The 26,406-nt window shown below is 44.9% G+C and overlaps 1 protein-coding gene across 8 annotated transcripts in view; it reads right to left on the bottom strand.

The window, feature by feature from the left end:
* GOLGA2 (golgin A2) overlaps positions 1–26,406 on the bottom strand; it is a 118,833-nt gene that overhangs the window by 67,200 nt on the left and 25,227 nt on the right. For 2 of the 8 annotated variants that reach the window (XM_040324772.1, XM_040324774.1), the window contains exons 3-5: positions 21,374–21,454; positions 3,797–3,904; positions 1,089–1,132 (exon numbers count right to left, since the gene is read on the bottom strand). In XM_040324772.1, the coding sequence (XP_040180706.1) occupies positions 1,089–1,132; positions 3,797–3,904; positions 21,374–21,454 (233 nt within the window). The remainder of the gene's footprint in view (positions 1–1,088; positions 1,133–3,796; positions 3,905–21,373; positions 21,455–26,406) is intronic. The other 6 variants (XM_040324773.1, XM_040324777.1, XM_040324778.1 and 3 more) reach the window with 6 other exon arrangements.

Genomic DNA, 26,406 nt, shown 5'->3' with positions numbered 1-26,406 from the left:
TAATAATAATAAATAATCTTTCCTCTTGTTTTTCTCCTTCACTGACGGGCACTGATGAGGCTTCATTGATGATGGACACTGATAGGCAGAACTGGTGGGCACTGCTGGACAATGATAGATTGCACTGATGGGCACTGTTGCCATCCCTGGTGGGCTCGGGTTGGCACCCTTAACGGGTCTGCTCTGATAAATCGATGCACCGATTATCAGCGCAGATACCCCCCCCCCCCCCCCCATATCAGGAGAGCCGCAGATCGGCCGCCCTCTACTCGCACCTTGTCAGCGCGAATAGAAGAAAAGCCAGATGACAGAACATCCTGGTTTCGATGTGTCCAAGCACAGCTGATCAAATTGTAACCAGGAAGTTCTGTTATCCGGCTTTTCTTCTATTTGCGCTGACATGGTGCGAGTAGAGGAGGGCCGATGGTAAAGAGTCTATGTCATAGGCTTGTTACCAAGTTATGAGATGCAGTGTGTCCAGTGACACACCGCACTACCAATCACCACGCTGCACGCAGGAGCGGCTTATTCTGCTGGACGTCATATGACACCCAGTCAGGATAACTGATGCCCCGCCTGGCCGTCATTCTGCTATATGCGGGGAGGATTATGGTTAAAGGAGGCGAGGGCATCCTCCAGGCACACCTACCCTTATATACTGTATATTATTATGATATATGATCCAAACCAGGAGACTCTCAAACTTTATAGAGTAAGGACTGCAGTACACCAAGGTGCCGTGACCTCTGCGGCTTACACATATATTTGCAAATATGTGCAAACTAAACCCTTTGGTTTTACCGTGAACTGTTAGGGTTAATTCAGTTTGTTGCAGGCTGGCAAGTGAGCTGGGAATTTTTTTTTTTTTTTTAAATGCGTCGCCCTTCCATATTCTCCTTGCTGTAAAAGCTAGGGTTGCCATTTGTTTGTACAATTTTCACTTTACAGCCATAAGCCAACATCAAATCATAATCTACTGAAACATACAAGAAGATGCCTCTGGGATTTTGTTATATCCTCCAGAATTACAGAGGAACTCATTTTAAAATCATGTAATGCAGGACCCATACTGGGAAGAAAACACTTACCTGTGTCCATCTGATGTCACCTTTGGACCATCGTAGTCATTCTGCTGAAGAACAAGAAAACGGGAATCACCAAAAGCGAGGAAGCAAAAGAAAAATCAAAAAGATCAGGAAAGCAAAACCCAGAAAAGGAGAAATGACAGTACCAGCAAATTATCTATTCCCAGCCACCACAAAGCAGAGCAGCATGCTATAAGCAGAGAGGACTGCCAATGGCAGAGGATGATACAAGAAACAGGAAATACACATCACCTACTTCATGCCAAAACAAACACCATAATTGGCTGGAACATGAAATTGCGTTGTACTGGGTGTATCTGCTTATTCAGAGAGCGTTCATACGTTTCCAAACATCAGTCTGACACTTTCAAAGTCCCAATACTACCGCTTTTCATCACATGTTCTGCAGTTTACTCCAAAATGAGGGAACATAAAATCGCATCCAGATAACTCAAAGAGCAAGTGAATGTAAAAGCAGCAAGGTTCCCATTACCCACTTGCCACCCATAGGCTGTCATACGACGTCCTGGCGTTTGAGTGGGGAGATCTGAATGACGGGTGCAGCTACAGCCATCATCCAGATATCTTCTTCAACTGCGATTCTGTGCAACAGAACAATCATTCTTACAGGTGGAGGAAGGGGGCCCCCCTTTCTCCTGCTGCCCTCTGGTGCTTCTCCCAGCTTGCCCATGCCATCGGCCAACCGGAGAAAAATTGTTCGCCGCCGGAAGTATACCAAAGAGACTTCTGGTGACCAGATGGTCCCCAGTCATCTCTATGACCCTCAGGGGCCCAGGCGTGACGTTATGAGGTCATGTCCGGGCCGGCGGAAGTAAAGCCGAGGATGCAGCTGGAAAGGCCGAGTGTTTATTTTTATTTTTTATCTCATCTCTCCTTCAAGCTGGAAAGACTATGGGGTCTTATTGACCCCACATCTCTCCATAAAGAAGACCTGTCATGCATTATTCCTATTACAAGGGATGTTTACATTCCTAGTAATAGGAATAAAAGTGATCAAAAAATAAACATTTTTTTAAAAAGATAAAGTGAAAAAAAATAATAATAATTAAGTAAAAATGTAAGTAATGAAAAAAATATGTTTTTATTTAAAAAAACGCTCGTCCCCAGGTTCACAGATGTGAACACATACACAAGTCGCGCCCACATATGTAAACAATGTTCAAATCACACATGAGGTATCGCTGAGTGCGTTAGAGCAAAGTCAACAATTCTAACCCAAGACCTCCTCTGTAACTCTAAACTTAAAGAGGGGGTTCTCCCATAAATGTTTTTTTACCCTTAGATGGATGCTCATTTAGTCTAGGGGAATGGGCTATTTGTTTTAAAACCCGAGCAGTACTTACCGTTGTAGAGGGCGATCTTCTACGCCACTTCCGGGTATGGTCTTCGGGACTGGGCGTTCCTTCTTGATTGACAGGCTTCCGACGGTCGCATCCATCGCGTCACTAGTAGCCGAAAGAAGCCGAACGTCGGTGCGGCTCTATACTGCGCCTGCGCACCGACGTTCGGCTACTTTTGGAAAATCGTGACGCGATGGATGCGACCGTCGGAAGCCTGTCGGAAGACTGTCAATCAAGAAGGAACGCCCAGTCCCGCAGCCCATACCCGGAAGTGGCGGAGAAGATCGCTCTCTAAAAAGGTAAGTACTGCTTTGATTTTAAAACAACTAGCCGATTCCCCTAGACAAAATGAGCATCATCTAAGGGTAAAAATAGCAATTTAGCGGTGAACCTCTGCTTTAAGTACCAACATTTTTTAAGTACCAAAGTTTGGCACCACGAGTGTGCGCAATTTTAAAGGCATGACATGTTAGATATCCATTTACTTGGCGTAACATCATCTTTCACATTATACTACGAAAATTGGGCTAACGTTACTGCTATTTTTTTAAATTCATGAAACCTTTTTTCTCGCCCCAAAAAAAAAGGCACTTGAAAAAACGCTGTGCAAATCCTGTTCAACATAAAAAAACGCCTACCATTTTATTCCTTAGGGTCTCTGCTAAAAAAAATAAAAATAAAATAAAAAGTTTGGGGGTTCCGAGTCATTTTTAAGAGGAACAAAAAAAAGATGAAGATTTTTACATGTAGGAGTGAAGTGCCAGAATTGGAACGGATGGGAAGCCAGCAGCATCTTTGGATCGGTGAGAGGAGCGGCGTGTATACCGCTCCTTCCCATTTAAAATGGGAAACCGCGGCAATACCGCCCGCAATGCGCTTCTGCAGAGACGCATTGCGGGTGGTATTAACCCTTTATCAGCCGCTAGAGGGGGTTAATACTGCACCGCTAGCGGCCGAATCACGTGGCAAATCCGACGGTATAGCGCCGCTATACCGCCACGGCGGCTCCCGCCCCAGTGTGAAAGGGGCCTTACAAGGACGTGCCAGACAGCAATTAATTCCTATGGGCTTGTGGATGTAAACAGTTGATCATCCATTTTGTATTTGCCTACAGTGTCTGTGTGCTTGTCTGTGTGTTATGGAAAGCAAGGCCTTGTCCTTTTCCATTTGAACAGGTATGAGCGGAGGTAAAAAGATAGTCCACAATACAAAGCAAATTCTACAATTCCACAGCCAAAACAGAGGATTTATTTTTTAGGGGGCCAAGATAGTTGGAGAGAAATAGGATTTAGAAATATTGCTACTAGAATTAGCACTACTCAGACAGGGCAGCGTGTGGCTGCTGCACACCTCAGCCAGTGGGTTATCAAATTGGGTTTCGGTTGGGGTATTAGAATTATCGTAGACATCCTCTGTTAGGATTTCAACATCGTGAGCAACATCTTGCTCCAAGATCACCTGTCGGGGTACACAACATGGATTAGTGGTGTAGATGATCTCTTTACACAAAGACAAGACAGTTTTAAATTAGAAGACAACAATGAGAATGTACAGACATAAAACATTATAAAACAAACCAAATAGTAAAATACACAAGCCGTTACCTTGAAAATTCATTACCTCGCTTAAAAAGCTGCATTAACTTTTTTTTTTTTCTTTACATTTACACAGAGCTGATAAATTTGCATTAGTCTGGTTGGGCCCTGCCCCAGTGGAGCTTACAATCCAATATCTCTACAGTAAGACATACATGTATACGCAACTAAACATCTCCAGGTCAGTAAGGGAGGCTACAGCAATGCAATTTTTCCTGTTCTAGAAATGCCCATTTTGCATATAGATGGAAAAAAGAAGAAAAAAAAAAAAAAAAGGAAAAAAACGTATATTAGCACTGATAAACTACATTTACAGACCAGAAGTGGTTCCGGGTCAGAACTGGTGGGAAGGGCTCATACAATGGGCAGCAATATTTCAACTGTCTCCTACCTAGCTAATTTAGATGGGCTATGCCAGGGGTGCCCAACCAGTGGCCCAGGTGTCACATGTGGCCTGCGTAGCCCTCTGATGTGGCCCGCAACCTCCTGCTCAGGGATGGTGGGTCGGCAAGCCCAGATTGCAGGTCGCCGTCCAGCCATCCCAGAGCATCAGTTTTGTGAATGAAGCCAGCAGTAGCACAAGCAAGCGGCTGCGCAGCAGAGCCACATAAACTGATGCTTCCTGTATAGCACTGTCTCCGGTCATAGGCCAAATCCCAAATGCACTTTGCCTGGAGAATTCTACAGCAAAGTGCAGCTTACCCATAGGAAAGCCACAGGTGCACTGAGCTGCACCCACGGTTCGGGTAAACTGCAGCGCATCAGTGTGAAAGCAGCCTTGGGCCTCTTTCACGCGATTGGTCCAACCCTCCATTTATCCCTATGGAGCAGTGATGTAAACGGTCTTGTGTCCCTTCCATTTGGGCGGATTGGATCAGAGGGCCCATAGAGTAGAGTGGGCTGTGTCTGTGTCCTCTTTCCATATGCAGAGTTGACACGAGCAGGTCATCCACCGGCGCCGCTCATTGTGGCCCGTGACCGGTTACCAAGCCGCTTAAGTGGCCCTCGCTTCTCAAAAGGTTGGGCACTCCTGGGTTATGCGCACAGGAGGGCCTTGTGTTTTCTTTAATTTCAATGACGCACCAACACACTAAGGCAACGATTCTCTGATGCACTACTGTGCATTATGGTGCACTGCATTAGAAAGAAAAGTCCATGTTGGTTTTTAGGTTCACTGCAGTGTACTGGAAGCCCATTCAACAGAACAAGCTGCCTTAACACAAACCTGGGTAGATGTCAATGGGCCCAAAGTAGTGAAGACTTAAGCTTCACACACACGATCGGATTATCCAATGGGAATTGTGTGATGACAGGCTGTTGTCGGAAAATCCGACCGTTTGTATGCTCCATCGGACAATTGTTGTCGGATTTTCCGCCAACAAATGTTGGATAGCATTGCTTTAACCACTTAAGGACCACCTCCTGCACAGCCGTGGGTTGCGCGCGCGAACCGGTCCGAACCTCCGTGACCGCGGGACCCGATCGGTCACAGGAGCTGAAGAACAGGGAGGTGTGTGTGTAAACACACCTTCCCTGTTCTTCTGTGTGACAGTGTCACTGATCGTCTGTTCCCTGTTTTAGGAAACGACGATCAGCGATGTCACACCTACAGCCACACCTATAATGTCGCAGTCACAAGAAAAAAAAAAACGCTGATCGCCGCCATTACTAGTAAAACATTTTTTTATAAAAATGCCATAAAATTATCCATTATTTTGTAAACGCTATAACTTTTGCGCAAACCAATCAATAAACGCTTATTGCAATTTTTTTTTACCAAACATAGGTAGAAGAATACGTATCGGCTTAAACTGAGGAAACATTTTTTTTATATATTTTTGGGGGATATTTATTATAGCAAAAAGTAAAAAATATTGAATTTTTTTCAAAATTGTCGCTTTATTTTTGTTTATAGCGCAAAAAATAAAAACCACAGAGGTGATCAAATACCACCAAAAGAAAGCTCTATTTGTGGGAAAAAAAGGACGCCAATTTTGTTTGGGAGCCACGTCGCACGACCGCGCAATTGTCAGTTAAAGCGATGCAGTGCCGAATCGCAAAAAGGGCAAGGTCCTTAACCTGCATAATGGTCTGGATCTTAAGTGGTTTATATTGTCTGCCAACAATTGTGTGTAGTCGGATTTTCTGATCATGTGTACACAAGTCCGTCGGACAAGACTCCAAAGTACAAACACGCATGCTCAGAAGCAATGCTCACCATAACACAACATTAGCAGAAGTTGCCCAAAGGGTGGCGCTAAAGAGCTGAAAAACCACGTAGTTTCACGTTTGTTGGCCGACAATTCTTTGCAGTTTGTTTGCAATACAAGTTCATGGCTAACGCTCGCTGGACAAAAGTCCTACGCTTTGTCCTCAGAAAATCCGATCGCGTGTACCGGGCTTTAGAGCGTAAATCTCCAGTAAGGAAGCACCTCCCCAATGGGACATAACCAATAGCTGCATAACATGAGAAATTCTAACCTTTAAAACGAAACTGCTAGAGCGATTACCTATCATTGGTAAAAAGTGAGGTACAGCGCAAAACCAATATACATGAAAATTCCGATAATCCAAAATTATAAATAAGTGAATAAATAGTGTGTGACAAACACTATAAACCAATTGGTGTGAACATGATTGGCTGTGATGAATATAAATGTATAAATCAGAAAAAATGATACTGACAAATAAAAATATATACAAATAAAAACAAGAGAGTAATGCAGTACCAACTACCGCGTGCCAAGGATGGCTATATAAAATAAATATAAGATGTATCGTGACCATCTAATATTGACTACCCGTGAAAATAAATAAATGAGTGAAAATACAATTAGTACAAAAATATAAAAAATGATGACTTTAAACTCAAATAAAAACAGTATTAAATGTCCATAGAGAAATCCCAAATATCTGGAAAAACATTTGTGAAAAGTGAACTCCAAAAAGTCTTCCAATGGAGAGTATTCTAATATTGGCACCACCTTCCACCAAGGGTACACCCGAGTGACAGAAGTATAATCTCCTTACCAGACATACTGACCACAAACGGCGGTCAGACTAAGCACGGGTTATTTTAAAGTCACCCAAACGACTGTGTGCTGGAGCTGCCTCGGATCAGATGCAATCAATCAAAACGAGTGGAGGTCTCAAATGCAAAAAGAGAGAAAGGGGCCCATAGTGCAGCTTTGCAAAACAAGTTTAATATAAAAGAAATATATTGCACTTACAGGTATTCGGGGGAAAACAAGCCCAATAAAGTGCACCATGTGCGGTATAAAAACGGGATCTCTGCGTCCTCTTTGGTTCCTTTTCCTGGGTCAGTTCGTTTAGAAGAGCGTGATGACGTCGGGATGCAGGCCACACCCTGCGTCCCGACGTCATCACGCTCTTCTAAACGAACTGACCCGCGGGATTCACTACCCGGAAGCCAGGGGGAAGAAAAAAGGGATTTTTAATACAGCTTACCTGTAAAATCCTTTTCTTGGAGTACATCACGGGACACAGAGCGGCATATTCATTACTATATGGGTTATATGGAGTACCTTCAGGTGATGGACACTGGCAATCTCAAACAGGAAATGCCCCTCCCTATATAACCCCCTCCCATAGGAGGAGTACCTCAGTTTTGTAGCAAGCAGTATGCCTCCCAAAATGGTCCCCAAAAAGAGGGGTGGGAGCTCTGTGTCCCGTGATGTACTCCAAGAAAAGGATTTTACAGGTAAGCTGTATTAAAAATCCCTTTTTCTTTATCGTACATCACGGGACACAGAGCGGCATATTCATTACTAAATTAGGATTTAATTTAGAGAAATACTCAAATCATAATAAATCCAACTTAGTTGAGAAAAATAATCTTAAATTTTAAATTTAACTCAAAAAAGAGGAGCCCCCGGAATCCGAGGGTCTCAAACTGCAGCCTGCAGCACTGCCTGCCCAAAGGCTGTATCAGTATTCCTTCTTACGTCCAACTGGTAGAATTTTGTAAACGTGTGGACAGAAGACCAGGTTGCCGCCTTGCAAACTTGAGCCATAGAGATCTGGTGGTGTGCTGCCCAGGAGGCGCCCATGGCCCTAGTAGAATGAGCCTTTAATGATACTGGAGGAGGCAACCCTTTCAAGCCATAGGCCTGAGTGATTAATTGCTTAATCCACCTAGAATGGTGGACTTTGCAGCTGCCTGCCCCTTCTTGGGCCCATCCGGTAATATGAACAGCACATCTGTTTTCCGGATCTTCTTTGTAGCTTTAAGATAGGCCTTCATGGCCCTGACGATATCCAAGGTATGCAGCAACCCTTCCTTTCTGGAAGTAGGTTTAGGGAAGAAGGATGGTAATACCAAATCCTGGTTCAAATGAAAACTGGATACAACCTTCGGTAGGAAGGAAGGATGAGGGCAGAGAACAACCCTGTCCTTATGAAAAATAAGATATGGTTCCTTACAGGATAAGGCCGCCAGTTCCGATACTCTTCTTGCGGAAACTATGGCGACCAAAAATACTAACTTCCTTGTCAGTAAAACCAAAGGAATTTCAGCCAACGGCTCAAACGGTTGTTTCTGTAAACTTGACAGAACAAGGTTTAAATCCCACGGGCAAAGCGGGGATTTAACTGGAGGTTTAATACGTAAGACCCCTTGAAGGAAGGTCTTAACCAGCGAGTGGGTGTCCAGCGGCCGCTGAAACCACACTGACAGAGCAGAAATCTGTCCTTTGATTGTGCTTAATGCCAATCCTTTATCCACTCCTAGCTGGAGAAAACTTAAAACTCTATCAATGGTGAATTTGCGAGAAAGCCATCGCTTGGACTCACACCAGCCTACATAGGCCTTCCAGACCCTGTAATAAATCACCCTAGAGACCGGTTTCCTGGCTCTGATTAGGGTAGAGATTACTTTCTGAGACAGACCTCTACCTCTGAGAATCAGGGATTCAGCTTCCAGGCCGTCAAATTTAGATGCCGTAAGGCAGGGTGGAGGATCGGACCTTGCGATAGCAGGTCTGGCCGTAGAGGAAGAGTCCAAGGGTCTCCCACTACCATCCTTAAGATTAGTGAGTACCATGCCCTTCTGGGCCATGCTGGAGCTACCAGGATGACTGGTATGTGCTCCACCCGGATCCTGCGCAGCAGGCGGGGTAGTAACTGGAGCGGGGGAAACGCATAAAGAAGTTTGAACTGATGCCAAGGGCAAACCAACGCATCGGTTCCGCAGGCCATCGGATCCCTTGAGCGGGACATGAACCTGTCTAGCTTCTTGTTGAGTCTCGATGCCATGATATCCACGTCCGGCACTCCCCATCTTTGGCAGAGTGCTTGAAAGATTTGTGGATGCAGAGACCATTCCCCCGGCAATAGAGTCTGGCGGCTTAAGAAGTCCGCCTGAAAGTTGTCCACTCCTGGAATGAATATTGCCGATATGCAGGGCACATGAGCCTCTGCCCATAGGAGAATCAAGCTCACCTCTCTCTGAGCGGCTTGACTCCTGGTTCCCCCTTGGTGATTTATGTATGCCACGGCCGTGGCATTGTCTGATTGAATTCTCACCGGGAACCCCTGCAATTTTGACGTCCAAGCCCTGAGGGCTAGTCGAGCAGCTCTGAGCTCCAAGATGTTGATGGGCAACTGCTTCTCTGGCGTTGCCCAAGTACCCTGGCGAGTGCAACCATCCAAAATTGCTCCCCAGCCCGTCAGGCTGGCGTCTGTGGTCACTATCTTCCAAGCCACTGGGCTGAAAGACTTCCCCTTCAGTAGATTCTGAGGGTCTAACCACCAACACAGACTTTGTCGGACTCTTGATGAGAGCGGCAACGGGATATCCAAGGCCTGTGGCCTTCTGCTCCATGCTGACAGGATGGCTGCCTGCAGGATGCGAGTGTGGCTCTGGGCGTATGGTACCGCCTCGAATGTGGCCACCATCTTGCCTAGTAACCTCATACATAGGCGAATAGTCGGTTCCTTCTTGCTTAGAACCAGTAGGATTAATTCCTTGATGGCTTTGACCTTCCTCAGAGGTAAAAACACTCTTTGTTGTTCTGTGTCTAATCTCATGCCGAGATATTCCAACTGCCTTGTGGGCAGGAAAGCTGACTTTTCTCGATTTAGGACCCAGCCGAACTTCTCGAGGTATTGGACCGTGAGGGCCACTGCTCGCTCCAAGCCGGGAGACGAGTGATCTATGACTAGGAGGTCGTCCAGGTATGCTAGGATCGTGACCCCTTGGATCCTTAGTTTGGCTAGGATTGGAGCTAGGACCTTCGTGAACACCCGGGGGGCCGTAGCCAACCCGAAGGGAAGCGCCACGAATTGGAAGTGACGCGAAGCCACCATGAAGCGTAGATATTTTTGATGTGGCTGATAAATTGGAAGATGAAGGTAGGCATCCTTTATGTCTATGGACGCCATGAAGTCGTCCTTTTGGAGTGTGGTAGCTGCTGACCGCACGGATTCCATCCGAAATGAGCGGATGTTTAGGTATGTATTTACCATCTTTAGGTCCAAAATTGGCCTGACATCTCCATTGGACTTCGGGATGATGAATAGGTTGGAGTAGAAACCTAGCCCCTGTTCCAGGACTGGTACCTCTACAATTACTTCCTGGGAAAGTAGATGATTTAATGCCGACATTAATGCGGCTCCTTTCTCCGGATCGTTTGGAATCCTCGACTCCTGGAAATGAAGAGGAGGAAACCTTAGGAAATCTAATTTGTAGCCCGTGGCCACGGAAGACCGTACCCACTCGTCGGGAATGCTGGCTTCCCAAACCTCTGAAAAGAGTCGCAGCCTTCCCCCCACCTTCGTGGGTGGGGGCGCCCCTTCATAAGGTCGGCTTGGGGGCTGGTTTTGCTGGTTTGCGAACCCACTGCTTTCTGCCTCTAGCAGCCTGTCCTTGTGATTTGCTGTTGAAGCCGAAGTTTGCTTTCGCAGGAGGCCGTCGATACTGTTTGGCATTAGAGGGCTCCTGCCCAGGGGAGTACTGTCGTTTAAACGCAGGCCCCTGAAACTTCCTCTTAGTTGGCAAGAGAGTACTTTTGCCATTTGAAATGGTTTGAATGTATTTATCTAGGTCTTCTCCGAAGAGTCGTCCTCCATGGAAGGGGAACCCTACCAGGAGCTTCTTGCATGGGGGCTCGGCCTCCCAGCTTTTTAACCATAAGAGTCTTCTCATATGGATAAGGGATAACGATAAACGTGACGCTTGCTGGATAGAATCCTTAATTGCGTCTACTGTAAAACATATGGCCCTAGGGACATCCGAAAATTCTTCTGCCTGCTGGGCAGGAATAAGTTTAAGCATCTGCTTAACTTGATCCGATAATGCTTGAGCAACCCCAATCGCAGCCACAGCTGGATCCTTGATCCTTATCAACTGGATCCTTGAATACCTGTATGTTTTCTACAGGGCATGTTAATGATTTGTTAATACATGAGATGGCTGCGTCCACTGCAGGAGTAGCCCATTTCTTGGAAAATTTATCTTCCATAGGATATAGGGCAGAGAATCTTTTAGGTGGTAAGAAGATTTTATCTGGCTTGTTCCAATCTTGGAACAAAACTCCCTCTAGTAGAGGGTGGATCGGAAATACTGCATTGCTTTGAGGCGCCCTCAGTGAGCCCAAAGCTGAAACCGTAGATACCTGGAGATCTGGTACTGGCAAGTTGAATGCATTATGGACCAAGTCCGTTAAGGCTTGAATCCACCAGCTCTCCCCTTGGGAGACTGCTCCAGACTCCTCTGTATCCGGATCTTCGATCCCTGAACCTACTTGGTCCTTGTCCAAGAGGTCGTCCAATTCCCCTGAGGAAAGGACCTCCTCTTCTGAGGGTCCGCGCTCGGGCGACGGAGATCTAATCCGTTTACTGCCCCGCATAGCTGTGGCTATAATTTTTCCCATTCTTTTCTCCATCTCTCTTAAAGAGGTGAGTAATACCTCGTCCGTGACCATCTTAGGGTTGGACTGACCCGCGCCAGCTCCAGCCCCAGATCCCGATGGCCCCAAGGCTCCCTGTGGGGAAAGCAGCGGCATAGCTTTGTCCGAGACCTCAGACTCTCTGGGGGAATCCCCACCTCTTGTACCCTCTGACCCGGATGCCATGGTACAATACCGAGGTACACCTGCTACCTATTGGTATTTGGAACTATAAAAGTTAATTGCCCAAACACCTGTTTGGGGGATAAAAAATGCTTCCTCTCCCCTAGATGACTTTTTTCATCTTTTTTTTTTTTTTTGTTTTTGTTTCAAATCCAGGAAAGAAAAAGCATTCTGTCCCCCTGAGTAGTATTGCAAGAAAAACTATGAGATGGAAAAGAAACAGCCTATTTCTAGGCTTGAAAACAGTCTTCTGAAGACTGCAATATCCTTTCTGGCCACTGTGTGTCCTCGGCGCCCCGTGCTGCCGCTCTGGTCTTTCCTCCCCAGTTCCAATATATAGAATGAGCTGTTTGGAACGAAAAAAGGAAGGGCCGCCCCTTCCTTAAACCACTGACCCGCCCTTCCCCCCTCAGCTAAACGGCGCGAATTGCGCCTATAACACGCGAACGCGCGCGCCCTCCGATAGGGGGGGGGTTGGGGGGAAGGGAGCCTCTCTGCTCCAGCCTGGAACCACGAGGAGGTCAGCGTTTTGCCTGCTTGCAGGCTCTGAGGAGGAAGACTGATGGAGCATCGCCTGGAGGCTTGCAGGTAAGCACAGCTCTGACACACACATACACTTTATATCACACAGGCCCCACTCAATGCTTTTCCAACACTACAAGGGAGGTCACTTCTTATGGGGAATAATACACATAGAGCCATCCTATCATTAAGATATGTGACTAGTTTGCCAGATGCAGCGCATAACTTTAGGCATGTCCCCTGTGACCCCCCAGAAAAAAACCTGCTAAGAACCAAGTTCCGCAAGTTTTCCCCTCACTTACCTGCTCCATGCCGCAGGACTTTGCCAAGCAAGAGGCCCAATCTTCCCCCATCTCCGTGGGGATGTCTAGACCTTCAGGCCCTGGGTTCCTATGAAGGATCCACTGTCCTGGGCCCATATAGCACTCTGGCAACAGAAACATTAGGCACCCAAAGGTTTCTAAGTTCTGGGCCCAGGGTCCAGCTCTCTAAAAAGAAAAGCATTATGGGCTATACCCCAAGGGTTTGGGGTCCGGTTACTGACCACTTTAGCGCTGAGGCCTTTGGACAGAACCGGTAGCTCACCTAATCCCAAGGATGCGGAGGCAAGCTAAACCATGACCAACACCTAAGACACTGGCGTAAAAACTGAGGTACTCCTCCTATGGGAGGGGGTTATATAGGGAGGGGCATTTCCTGTTTGAGATTGCCAGTGTCAACACCTGAAGGTACTCCATATAACCCATATAGTAATGAATATGCCGCTCTGTGTCCCGTGATGTACGATAAAGAAATAGCTATACGAGGTATGTATAGCAAAAAAAAAAAAAACGGCATACTGTCATTGTCGAGAGTGAGCTCAATGTAATGTTAGAAAATAGTTTTTAGGGTGAACCTCCGCTTTAAAGCATGCTATCCCACATTTGTCCGTGGAAAAACCAATTGTCCAATGGAGCGTACGATCGGTCGGATTTTCCTGTCATCACACAATTCCCGTTGGAATAATCCGGTCGTGTGTATGAGGCTTAAAGGGTCACTAAAGGAAAAAAATGTTTTGCCTAAATTTAATGTCTGCAAGGTAGACAGACAGAATAGTGTAATGATTCTGTTAAAAAACGAGTAAATACCTATTAAATTCCTTCATCTATATCACCTCCGGCATTCTAGTTTCTGTTCTCTCATTCACTTCCTGGTTTGCGGCACTCGTTCATGCAAGAACTACATTTCCCAGTATGCATTGCGGCACACCCAGAAAGTCGCACCTCCTTGAAGTCTCTAACACATAGAGAGTGTCCTGCCGCACAGATGTAGTTCCCAGGAGGGGGTGAGCACGTTACTGACCACCGCAGTAAAGCCTCCCATCACGGTGTTCAGTAAAATCAGACAAGCAGGAAGTAAACAGAGAAGAAATAGAGTGACTTCTGAGCAAAAGCGAACAATGAGGAAGTGAAAAGAGGAATGTCTGCAGGTAAAGGATGCTTATTATGAAAAAAAAATATTTCCTTTACAACCCTTTTAAGAGCAAGGCAGGATATATAGGTGTGGAGACACGTTATTGGGATCCTGGGATTAGGATTTTAACCCTACAATTCAGCTTTGCCACAGATGGATATTCCTTGAAGCACGGACCAAAGACTCCACCAAGCACTGAAGGTGCGTGTCTGAACACAGTCCACTTTATAACTCAGACATTTAGAAGGATGAATATCCAGTAAATGGGCGTTTTCTTGCCTTTGCTGAGATCTTTAGACTTGGAAATAGAAGGCGCTCTTCATAATGAAGTCATCCTTCTCCTGCAGCAGCGAGCGACGTGTCAGGAGTCAGCAGTGACTCACGTGCGTATCGGTGAGAAGTTCCTGTTTGACTAGTTAGGGAGTTGTGAGAACATAGGATGAAAGGGAAGGATCTCACACACCTGTGAAACAGACGCCATCTACATGCCATTTTCTTCAGCTTTCCAGACTGGTTTCCAGGAAGAGTTAAGCTGGGTACACAATGAATGAAAAAAGAAAAGAAAAAACAGATTGCTGCATCAACACAAGCAATTTTGATGCCTGGACATTGTATTCAGACAGGGGGACTACCATCTCTCTCTCCCCCCACCAGAATACACCGATCAGCGCTTGCAGCCAATGGCTGTGAGCGCTGATCAAATTCTGGTTTACCAGCATGCCCATTAGACCAGCTTCTGTAGAAAACAGCGGTGAACACAGACTGCAAGTTGCCCAGTTCCGATTTTCAGCCAATGTGTACTGAGCATTAGAAGATAACAAACATGTAACATATTGCAGCTTACCAGCCCTGAGATGATGTAGCTGTATTCGTTTCCATTTTTCAGGCCAAGAACATTTTCAGCAAGTACAGGAAATACCTGTTGATCTTGCCAGAAATAGTGTCCTGGTCACTTCCTGTGAGCTGAAAAGAAAACAAACAATTAGGGTTGTCCCGATACCGATACCAGTATCAGTATCGGGACCGATACCGAGTATTTGCGGGAGTACTTGTACTCCCGCAAATACCCCTGATACTAAAATAGAATACTTGTCGTCGTCGTCCCCCCGCCGCAAACCGCAAAGCCGCCGCCGTTAATCACCGTGCAAGGGGGAGTGTCTATACGCGGCGGGGATACAGCTATTCAAACGAAAGCTGTTCCCCGCACGCTGATTAACGGCGGCACGTGCGGCATCATCCAGGTGTGGGGGGACATGGCTGGAATGTGTGGGGGGGACATGGCTGGAATGTGTGGGGGGGACATGGCTGGAATGTGTGGGGGGACATGGCTGGAATGTGTGGGGGGACATGGCTGGAATATGTGGGGGGGACATGGCTGGAATATGTGGGGGGGGACATGGCTGGAATATGTGGGGGGGGACATGGCTGGAATATGTGGGGGGGGACATGGCTGGAATATGTGGGGGGGGGACATGGCTGGAATATGTGGGGGGGGGACATGGCTGGAATATGTGGGGGGGGGACATGGCTGGAATATGTGGGGGGGGGACATGGCTGGAATATGTGGGGGGGGGGACATGGCTGGAATATGTGGGGGGGGACATGGCTGGAATATGTGGGGGGGGGGACATGGCTGGAATATGTGGGGGGGGACATGGCTGGAATATGTGGGGGGGGACATGGCTGGAATATGTGGGGGGGGACATGGCTGGAATATGTGGGGGGGGGACATGGCTGGAATATGTGGGGGGGGGGGACATGGCTGGAATATGTGGGGGGGGGGACATGGCTGGAATATGTGGGGGGGGACATGGCTGGAATATGTGGGGGGGGGACATGGCTGGAATATGTGGGGGGGACATGGCTGGAATATGTGGGGGGGGACATGGCTGGAATATGTGGGGGGGACATGGCTGGAATATGTGGGGGGGACATGGCTGGAATATGTGGGGGGGACATGGCTGGAATATGTGGGGGGGACATGGCTGGAATATGTGGGGGGACATGGCTGGAATATGTGGGGGGACATGGCTGGAATATGTGGGGGGACATGGCTGGAATATGTGGGGGGACATGGCTGGAATATGTGGGGGGACATGGCTGGAATATGTGGGGGGACATGGCTGGAATATGTGGGGGGACATGGCTGGAATATGTGGGGGGACATGGCTGGAATATGTGGGGGGACATGGCTGGAATATGTGGGGGGACATGGCTGTATTTGGGGACACATTTAAAAAAAGTATTGGTATTCGGTATCGGCGAGTACATGAAAAAAAGTATCGGTACTTGTACTCGGTCCTAAAAAAGTGGTATCGGGACAACCCTACAAACCATGATATTCTTCTTGTGCAAACTACTAAACCCATCACTCCCAGGTAATGAAGATGAGGAACAAAGGCAGACATGTTTAAATCCCAGCCTGGGTGACAACCAGGACACTGAGTGTAGTCACTCAGACAGGAAGTGTTATCTGCAGGATTACCAGGTAGCTTACCCAAGGACAGGTAAGCAGCAATATATTACATGTTTGTACTTGAATTTAGATACGAGCGGAGTTCCAGTCTTTTCTTTCAGTTTATTAAAAGTCAGAAGCTACACGCTAGCCATTTTTTCTAAACCCTGTATGGCCCCCGACGGTGCGACTTGCAGTGGAAACGCTCACCAGAATAGACCGGACCATTCTAACTGTACCGACCCGAACCGTTCTGCTCAGTAGAAACGAGGCACTAGTGGCCAGGAAATCTTTTGGGACCCTGCGACGTGTCCCAGAAGATTGCAGAGAGGGAGGGAAGGGGGAAGTGGAAGGAGGAAGTGGGACAGGAAGTACCTGCCAAAACCAGGTACCCAATCAACCCCCCTCCCCCAAAAAATGACATACCAAATGTGGCATTTAAGGGGACGAGGAGTGCTTAAAGCAGAAGTTCAACTTTTGGGTGGGGCTCCGCTTTAAAAAGTGGATGTAAACCGACTCTCATCCTTTCTTAGCTACTGTCATAGTGCTGATCTATAAGGATATAGATGCCTCCTGCATGTATCCTTACCTGTCAAATGTCTCCCCTCTGTCTGTTATAAGAACTGAAAAACTGCATTCTGTGGGTGGGTTTGTTGTCTGGATCTCGGTGGGTGGAGCCGTGATGTCAGTAGACTCCCCGCCCACCTCTACACTCCCCTTGTCAACATGCATTTATTTCTATTTATTTCTTACACTAAATTCTGCTATGATCACTAACATCCAGTCAAAAATCTAGAAAAGTAACCACATGACTTCAGAAAAGGACTGGGGGTGGGAATTAAAAAATAATGCCCGTCTCAGGCTAGTGCATGAGATATGTAAATAACCTGTCACTCACAGCAAGGGGGCGGAACAGACAAAAGTTTTCTCCTGTTTGTCCGTTTATCTCACTAAAAAAAGAAGAAAGAAAAAAAAGGAGTATTGCTCAGAGCTGGATTAACTCTTTGTGCCAAGACTGAGCACAGATGATAGGAAATCTTATACTCTACATTGTGACAGCAAAAAATAAATAAAAAATTTCGAGTTTACATCCACTTTAAGGTCTTCAATTAGTAAATCTACTGGGAAGCCACTGTAAGCCACAGCAAGCTTTCAACAGTATCCTCTAAAAAATTCAGCTGAATGGCTTCCATGTATATCAGAGCTGGGCAGGTATCAGAGGGCTAGCAATGTTTCCATCCAACACTCATCCATATTTCTAATTGATTCTTACAGTAAAAATGGGCGAATCTTGGGTGAAAACATTAAATAAAACAGACCCCCTCAGTACAGAAGGCCCAGAGAGCATCGTCATTATCTGCACAGGAACTGTAGGAATGTCCGCTTGCTGCTTGTGACAACTGTTTGAACAGAAGTGACACCGATATGCTTGATTTGAAACAAGCTTTATATCCTCCCAGGGCTATTTCAGTGGAGCAAACCAGCAAATGGCAGGATCAGTCATGAAAAGCCAGTGACAGATAAAATCCTTCTGGCAGGCACCCATGCCAAGTACAGAGAGCAGAAGAAACCAATAATCCTACTCAGGCACACTCTGCAGGTTTTGGCTGCCCATGGTGTAAGTGGTCAGGGTATGTACACCGTCTCATTGTTCCTAAATCTATTCTCACCAGACATCTAGGCATTTGTGTTCAACACAAGGCTATCAATCCAGAGAGAACTGAAATAAATGTGATGCTTAATCTAAATTACAAACTATTACTTAAAGTGTATATATAAACCCAAACAAACAGCATTTTGTGGATAGAGAGAAGGGATTAGAACACCTATTAAGTTTTCATTGTCTCCAAAAAACATGGGGGACATTTTCCAATGGGGACACTAGTTCTGGGGGTCCTCAAGGAATTTTCTCTCACTTCCTGTCTGTTTATGGGACAGGAAGTGAAGGTTAAATCTCCCCAATGGGACACAGATGGCAAAAAAAAAAAAAAACAGACAGGGGTGATAACCCTCCCTTACAATACGTACATTTACCGTGGCAGTGAGGCCCTAAAGTGTAAAATCACGTACTTGTAAATGATCGCTGTTGTCGGCTCTGGGGCGCGCCTGCGATGGCCGCCGGGACCAGCCAATCGTTCAAAGTAGAGACAGAACAGCAGTCTGCCGAGTGTAAACAAGGCAGACCGCCGTTCTGTGAGGGAGGACAATTAAGATCTTGCGTTTCCGCCAAGCAGAAACACGGATCTCTGCTTTCCTCAAGTCAGCATTCCCCCCCCCCCCCCAGTTAGAAAGCACTCACTTAACCCCATTGATCACCCCTGATGCTAAACGCTTCCCTGCCAGTGTCATTTATACAGCACTGAACACTATTGGTATCACTGGTCCCCAAAAAGGGTCACTCAGTGTCAGATTTGTCTGCCGCAATGTCGCAGTCCCACAAAAATTGCCGCTCACCGACATTACTAGTAAAAAATAAAAAGTCCATAAATCTACCCCATCATTTGTAGATGGTATAATTTTTGCGCAAACCAATCAATATACGCTCACTGGGATTTTTTTTTTTTTTTTCCAAAAATATGTAGCAGACTACATAATGGCCTACATAGATTTTTTTATAGGATGCGTTTTATAACAGAAAGTAAAATATATTATTTTGGGTTATAACACAAAATAAAAACCACAGAGGTGATCAAATACCACCAAAAGAGAGCGATTTGTGAAAAAAAAATAAAAAAAAAACATGTCGCATGTCCGCGGAATTGTCAGTTAAAGCAACGCAGTGCTGCATCGCTTAAATTACCTGGTAAGGAAGGGGGTACAAGTTATACGAAAGGCTTATATTTTTTTCTTTTTAACCACTTGCCTACTTGGGCACTTTCACCCACTTCCTGCCCAGGCCAATTTTCACCGTTCAGCTCTGTCGCACTTTGAATAGCAATTGCACTGTCACACAGCACTGTACCCATATGAAAAAATAGAGCTTTCTTTTGGTGAAATTTCATCACCACCACCAGTATGCTAGGTGTTAAGACGGCACCTATGTGCGAGTGCTACCGAGCTGGGCACATCCATAGACAGGGCACAGGTAAGCCAGCCCCCACCTCCCTCCTCAAACAAGGAGTTTGACTGACACCGGCAAGAGCCAATTACTCTGCTGTGCTCCAGCACTGCTCTCCTGCATAGGGGAAACCGACAGCCCTGGAACAGTGACAGGAGCCAGGTAAGTTATTTTTTTTGGGGGGGGGGGGGTATTTATAAAAAAATGCAGAGAATGTATTAAAAAGGTAAAAAACATTGAATTTAGAACAACGTAAAAAGGTAACATTTGGCTATATCTGTATAAAAAGAAAAGAATAAGCTGGATCACCAACAAGGAAAGTTTGTATATTGTAATTGTTACGTGAGGACCTGAAACTGCGTGGTTTTAAATAATATAATACTGCCCATTACACAGTCAATTCAAAGAAAAGAAGTGGATACGCAAATGAATATTCACATAAAAAGTAAAAGTAATAACCAACATGGTGGGAAAAAATAAAGATCTTGTTTGCTATAGAGACAGAAATATGTTAGGTATAGGGTTTAACTCACCGTCTGTCCATACAGGGCGCAGGAATACCGCCCTCCTAATCCATGCGCCTGCCCCCTAATCTACATGCAGGGCTCTGGACGCATGGATTTTAATGGCTTTTTGTTTTTTTAGAAGCACATGATTGGAACCTGAAGCTCTACTTGGCTTTAAAAAAGACTGGGCTCGAGGTGCAGAGCATTGTGCCCCGAGCCCACCCGCTTGTGTGACAATAGCAAATTAATATTCGCTATTGTCTTCCTGATTCTCCTCCCTGCCAATCAGGAAGCGGGTCCTGAGACCCGATTGGCTGAGAGGAGGAGCGCTCGTATTGGAGGAGAGAAGAGGTAAGAGGAGACGCAGGGGAAGCTTCTGGAAAGCCGAAGAGGAGACACCAGGTGACGCCACACACGACCTAGATGGGGTAAGAAGTGCGGGACACCAGTCGCCACTGCTCACTGTTATTATCAACGTGTGTACCTGTTGCATGTTCTTTTTATTGTGTGAAACTTTCAATAAAAATATTGTAAAAGTCAGAAAAATATTACAGATAGTTTTAGTGGAATACTGTACCGATTTCTGCATGCAGATCCTCCTGAGTTTTTCTGCACTGCTTATTATTAACAATACTGAAAAGAGATGGGCTCAACAGTCTGCTGCTTCTCCTTCACTGTCCAGTCACAGGCTGGGGGAGGGACAAGACCTGTCACTGCTATTGAACTACAGCAAAGAAAAATCAGGTCTTCTCCCCTGCCAGACAGGATTGTGCTTGAATGGAGAGGTGTAAATCTTAGGACTGTATAGACAGAAATACCAATCCTTTGGAAGGTAAACACACCGTTTTATGTATTTAGCGCTTTGACTTCACCATACTAAATTTGATACAAGCATGTAGACCAGGGATATGCAATTAGCGGACCTCCAGCTGTTGCAGAACTACAAGTCCCATGAGGCATAGCAAGACTCTGTCCTTGGGTGTCATGCTTGTGGATGTCAGAGGCATGATGGGAATTGTAGTTTTGCAAAAGCTGGAGGTCCGCTAATTGCATATCCCTGATGTAGACTGTTATTTGATGGTAAACAGTCCCCAATGCAAATGAAAAGTGCAAAATGAAAAGTGCAAAATGAAAAGTGCAAAATGAAAAGTGCAAAATGAAAACAAAAAACAGCCAGCAAAATCAGAAGCACAAAAGCACAAGCAAAGCTACTAAAAGCAGAAAGCCAGAACCCCAAATAAAAGCTCACCTTCATATCGGCCAGTGTGGGGATGGATACCCCATTGGTTCTATGAAGATCTGATACCAGCCCCTTCAAAATGGCCTCAATCTGACCGCAGCAAAGGAAAACAGAGAAAGAAGGGAAAGACAGATAAGCAGAAAGGAGAAAGCTATTTAATTTTTAACAAAATCTAGCAATCCATATTTCAAGAAACTATCTTCTAAAATAGTAGCGAGGGAGAGGAACAAGTACAAAGCAGTCACCAAAGCACAGCAGCTGTCCTTTTTTATCTACCGAGTAAAACGTTACAGAAAAAAAAAAAAAAAAGTGTTGATGCAGATAGCATTCTACCCACTGCATTCAGCTTTGTAAAAGCAGTAGGGCGGAAACTAATCGATTATGAAATTAATCAATTACAATTTTCATAATCGATTAATCGGCCAGTAACATAATGGAGTTAAAATAACTAAAGTTAGCCCTTTATAGTACAAAAAAGCAAATCGCTACTGTAAATATTACTTTCGATTATTTGCTCTTTTTGTACTGGGTGCGCGATATACGCCGATACCCGCTTTCCCGCCACGAGTTTGAATACTGCGCCGGCATATACCGAGCGCAGTACACTCGGGTATCTTCGGGCAGTCTCGGCGCCTCTCGCACTGACGTCCTGAGCGTACAGGACGTCAGTGCGACAGTTGCCGAGCCTGCCCGACGATACACGAGTGTACTGCGCTCGGTATATGTCGGCGCAGTATTCAAACTCGGCGTGGGAAACGAGCGGGGAGGACGCTGCAGAAGGACGCCGGACCCGCCGAAGAGGACACCCGAAGCCGCAGAAGGACGCCGGACCCGACGAGGCTGCCGCGCAAGACACCAAAACTGTAAGCACAAAAAAAAAAAAAAAAAACGTTTTTTCCACAGGATTGGGGGCCACTTTAGGGGTGTGCGGTATACGCGGGAGCGCGTTATACCGCAATAAATACAGTATTTTTTAAACCCCATCTCAGGCCTGGGTTCACACCTCTGTTTTTTGGTGCTTTTTGCAGAAACATTACAGTTCATTTACATGTTTTCCTATGGGACACGTTCACATCCATGATTATTTTTCAGCTGCTGCGTATTTGGAAAGGGAAGGACTTTTTAAACGCAAAACGGTGCTATTTTTTTTTGGTTCAATATACTTCAATGGAGAAGCTGCAGAAAAGCATGTAATGTGTTTTTGCGGCAATTTGTGTTTTGTAATCTGCCCAACAACAAATTGGCCCAAAATATTTTTTTAAATGCAAATTTTATTTTATTTTTTAAAGCCATTATCCGATTAATCGAAACAATAAATCGGCCAACTAATCGATTATTTAAATAATCATCGTTAGTTGCAGCCCTAAAAAGCAGCTTATTTACTAAATGTTTGAAGGAAATTTGGTCAAGGTCAAAACTGTCTGCCGAATGCCAATAAAAGGTTAATATAGGAAAACCTAAAGCTGCACTTAAACAATTTGAACACTAGATGTAGTAATAAATGAATAATACTAAAACAGCTAATATTTAGGGAACGTATAACATCATCTAGGATCGGTTTGGTATTAGTAACAGTCGATCAATATGTAATAATGCTTTCCTTTCCCTTTAAGATGTAAACACAAGAGGTGGTTCAATGGAGAAAGGGGTTTATAATCTCTAAAAGGTTTTAGTATTCATTTATAATCAAGACATTGTGCGCTTCTTATTGATCCACTGGCCGAAACGCGTAGGTAGGAGAAAAGAAGTGACGTCAGAAGCCAAAGATGAATGATGTTCACTTTGTGAGTGAGTCTTTATTATTTAATAAATATATTCAAGTTTATGTTTTCTTCTTCCATCGGTGACACTAGTGGATCGAATGATGAAGATTGCAGATGGAAAAAGTATCCACAAGGAAGATCAGGAAATTCAAAAAGGAGGGTGATATCAAAAAGGGACCGACACAGTTAAAAACCCTTATTAACCACTTCCAGACCTGCGCGCGACGATGTACGTCCTATTTTTAAAGATTGATATCTCGGTAACGGCAGCAGCTGCTGCCACAATCGAGGTATCAATCTTTAGTGTGCGCGGTCTGGAATCCGATAATGGCGGTCTCCGCGGCGGATTCACCGCGAGATCGCCGTTATCTGTGGCGGGAGAGGGCCCCTTTAACCCCTCCCCCCCCCCCTCCCTCCACCGCTTACCGGAGCCGTCGGTAGCGGCGGAGGCGAACGGGTGCTGTCGGCTGGTGAGCGGGGACGAGACTGAAGGAAAAATCTCCTTCGCCCGTCCCCATAGCTCGGCTGGGCGGAAGTGACGTCAAAACGTCAGTCCCGCCCAGCCTCTTAAAGAGACAAATTTTTTTTTTGGTCATTTGAAAAAATGACATTTTTTATTTTTTTTTTATTTTTTGCATTTAAGCCCAAATATGAGATCCGAGGTCTTTTTGACCCCAGATCTCATATTTAAGAGGACCTGTCATGCTTTTTTCTATTACAAGGGATGTTTACATTCCTTGTAATAGGAATAAAAGTGATCAAATTATTATTTATTTTTTATCAGTGTAAAAAATAATAAAATAAATAAAAATAAATAAGAAAACAAAAAAAAAAAATTTTTAAAGCGCCCCGTCCCGACGAGCTCGCGCGCAGAAGCGAACGCATACGCGAGTAGCGCCCGCATATGAAAACGGTGTTCAAATCACACAAGTGAGGTATCGCCGCGATCGTTAGAGCGGGAGCAATAATTATAGCCCTAGAGCTACTCTGTAGCTCAAAAAATGCAATCTCTAGAATTTTTTAAACATCGCCTATCGAGATTTTTAAGGGTAAAAGTTTGACGCCATGCCACGAGCGGGCGCAATTTTTAAGCGTGACATGTTGGGCATCATTTTACTCGGCGTAACATTATCTTTCACAATATAAAAAAATTGGGCCAAATTTATTGTTGTCTTATTTTTTAATTCAAAAAAGTGATTTTTTTCCAAAAAAAGTGCGCTTGTAAGACCGCTGCGCAAATACGGTGTGACAAAAAGTATTGGAATGACCACTATTTTATTCTCTAGGGTGTTAGAAAAAAAATATATATAATGTTTGGGGGTTTTAAGTAATTTTCTAGCAGAAAAAACTGTTTTAGTCTTGCAAACACCAAATCTGAAAAACACCTAAGGTCTGGAAGTGGTTAACATGGACTAAAAAGTGCTTCTTGATCTCTTTCAAAACAATGCAGACAATAATTCTGATGCACATAGGTTCAATTATAAGTGGAGGCAAATATACACTGCCATGCAGAAGGCACAGGCAGGAGAGAATTTTTTTTTTTTTTTTTTTATATACATATATATATATATATATATATATATATATATATATATATATATATATACACATACATACATATATATATATATATATATATATATATATATACACACATACATACATACACACACACACACACACACACACACACACACACACACACACACACACACACACACACAGACACAGAAGAGAAAGGGGTGGGGAGCAAGTCAGGTTTGTATTTGTGTGATCCGATCATTTTTGTAAATATACTATAGAATACTACAATTATACCCAGTAAAACCCGTTCCTCTGCCTTGTCTCTAGCATTTGGGTTATACTGTACTTCACTGCTCCCCAGTAGACAATCTATGAGCTAGTCCGAAAACCTGCTCAGTCTCTTCATTTATCATTCCCATACATAAAATTTTGGGCGATGCTGCAGAAAGCTGCCAATCAAGAGGCAAAAAGAGACCAGAAGATCAATAGAGAGGACTATGAATGGTAAACTTCAGAAATCCTTGGAAGTGGTTCTTCTCCGGATCTATAACTGGCAGGTAGGTACCAATGACAGTCTCCTGAGAAAATAAGTGGGCTTTTCTCTACTGACATGTGTCACGTCCTACTCTAATCTCCAGAAACAGATTTGAACAGGACATCTAGCAAACCGGTATTTCGTGTTACAACAAATAAAAGCCTACAACTCAAAGCACACAACTCAAAGCACATCATCTCTTAAAGGGATTTTACAACAAAACGTAGACGACAATAGTTCTTACTCTGATCAGTTACGTAGTAGTAGTAGTATGGGACGTGTTGACTTGCCAGTAAAACGTCAGTAGCAGAAGCATTGTCGTTTTCTACTTCATGAAGTGTCAGACTTTTTAGCTTTGTTGTTTTTTACCAAAAATAAAGTATAGTTATGAGCAACATTGAAAATTACATTTTTGTTGCAGTCTTTCGCCAGCATTAATGTGGAGTTGAACCTAGAATAAAATAAAAAAGCACTGAGGTGTAGAATTTTAATGACAGAAGAGATCCCATTAGTCTCTTCTGTCATAACTCCTTTTCCCTGCCTGTTAGCATTTGTGTACACTTTGAGCCGTGCACGCACAGCTCAATATACACTAATGGCACAGCTCTGTGTCATGATGATGATGATGAAACTGCATCCGCAGTAGTGACATCACTGTGTCCCGGTCATTCAAGTGGCTGAAGAGTTAAACCTAGAAGAAAGACCAGGAGAATATAGCAGCGCCCATGACCAATGGAGGTCCTGACAGTGCAGCACTGGAGGGGGGATCACTAGCCAGGTAAGCCTGCACTTATGTGCCAATTTGCTGTGCACAATAGCACATTATGTCTAAAAATTCCTGAGGCCCAATTTCAAAACATTTTTTTGCAGAGGTTCAAAGGCCAAGTTTACCTTTTCCAGAAAAAAAAAAAACACACCTATGCAAGCAAAGGGCATCAGTAGGTATTAAAAATCTATGCAGCTTGTTAAAATGTTATGGTTATGTTATGGTCAGACCCATGTAGCTACAAGACAGGGTGTGGGGGTTGCTAACTGGGAGTTTTCAGTCCAGGCTTCATAGGGGACCTAAATGGCCTACAGGTATTACACATTTAATGAACATTTTACAAAGCTGCACAGCTTAAAGAGGAGTTCCACCCTAAAAATGGACCTCCGCTTAACCCACTCCTCGCCCCCTTACATGCCACATTTGGCATGTAATTTTTTTTGGGGGGGGGGGG

Source organism: Rana temporaria, chromosome 9, assembly GCF_905171775.1.
Source record: "Rana temporaria chromosome 9, aRanTem1.1, whole genome shotgun sequence".
In the NCBI taxonomy this organism is placed as follows: domain Eukaryota; kingdom Metazoa; phylum Chordata; class Amphibia; order Anura; family Ranidae; genus Rana; species Rana temporaria.
Note: the sequence above shows the minus strand (reverse complement) of the source record. Positions and strands in the feature narration are given on the sequence as shown.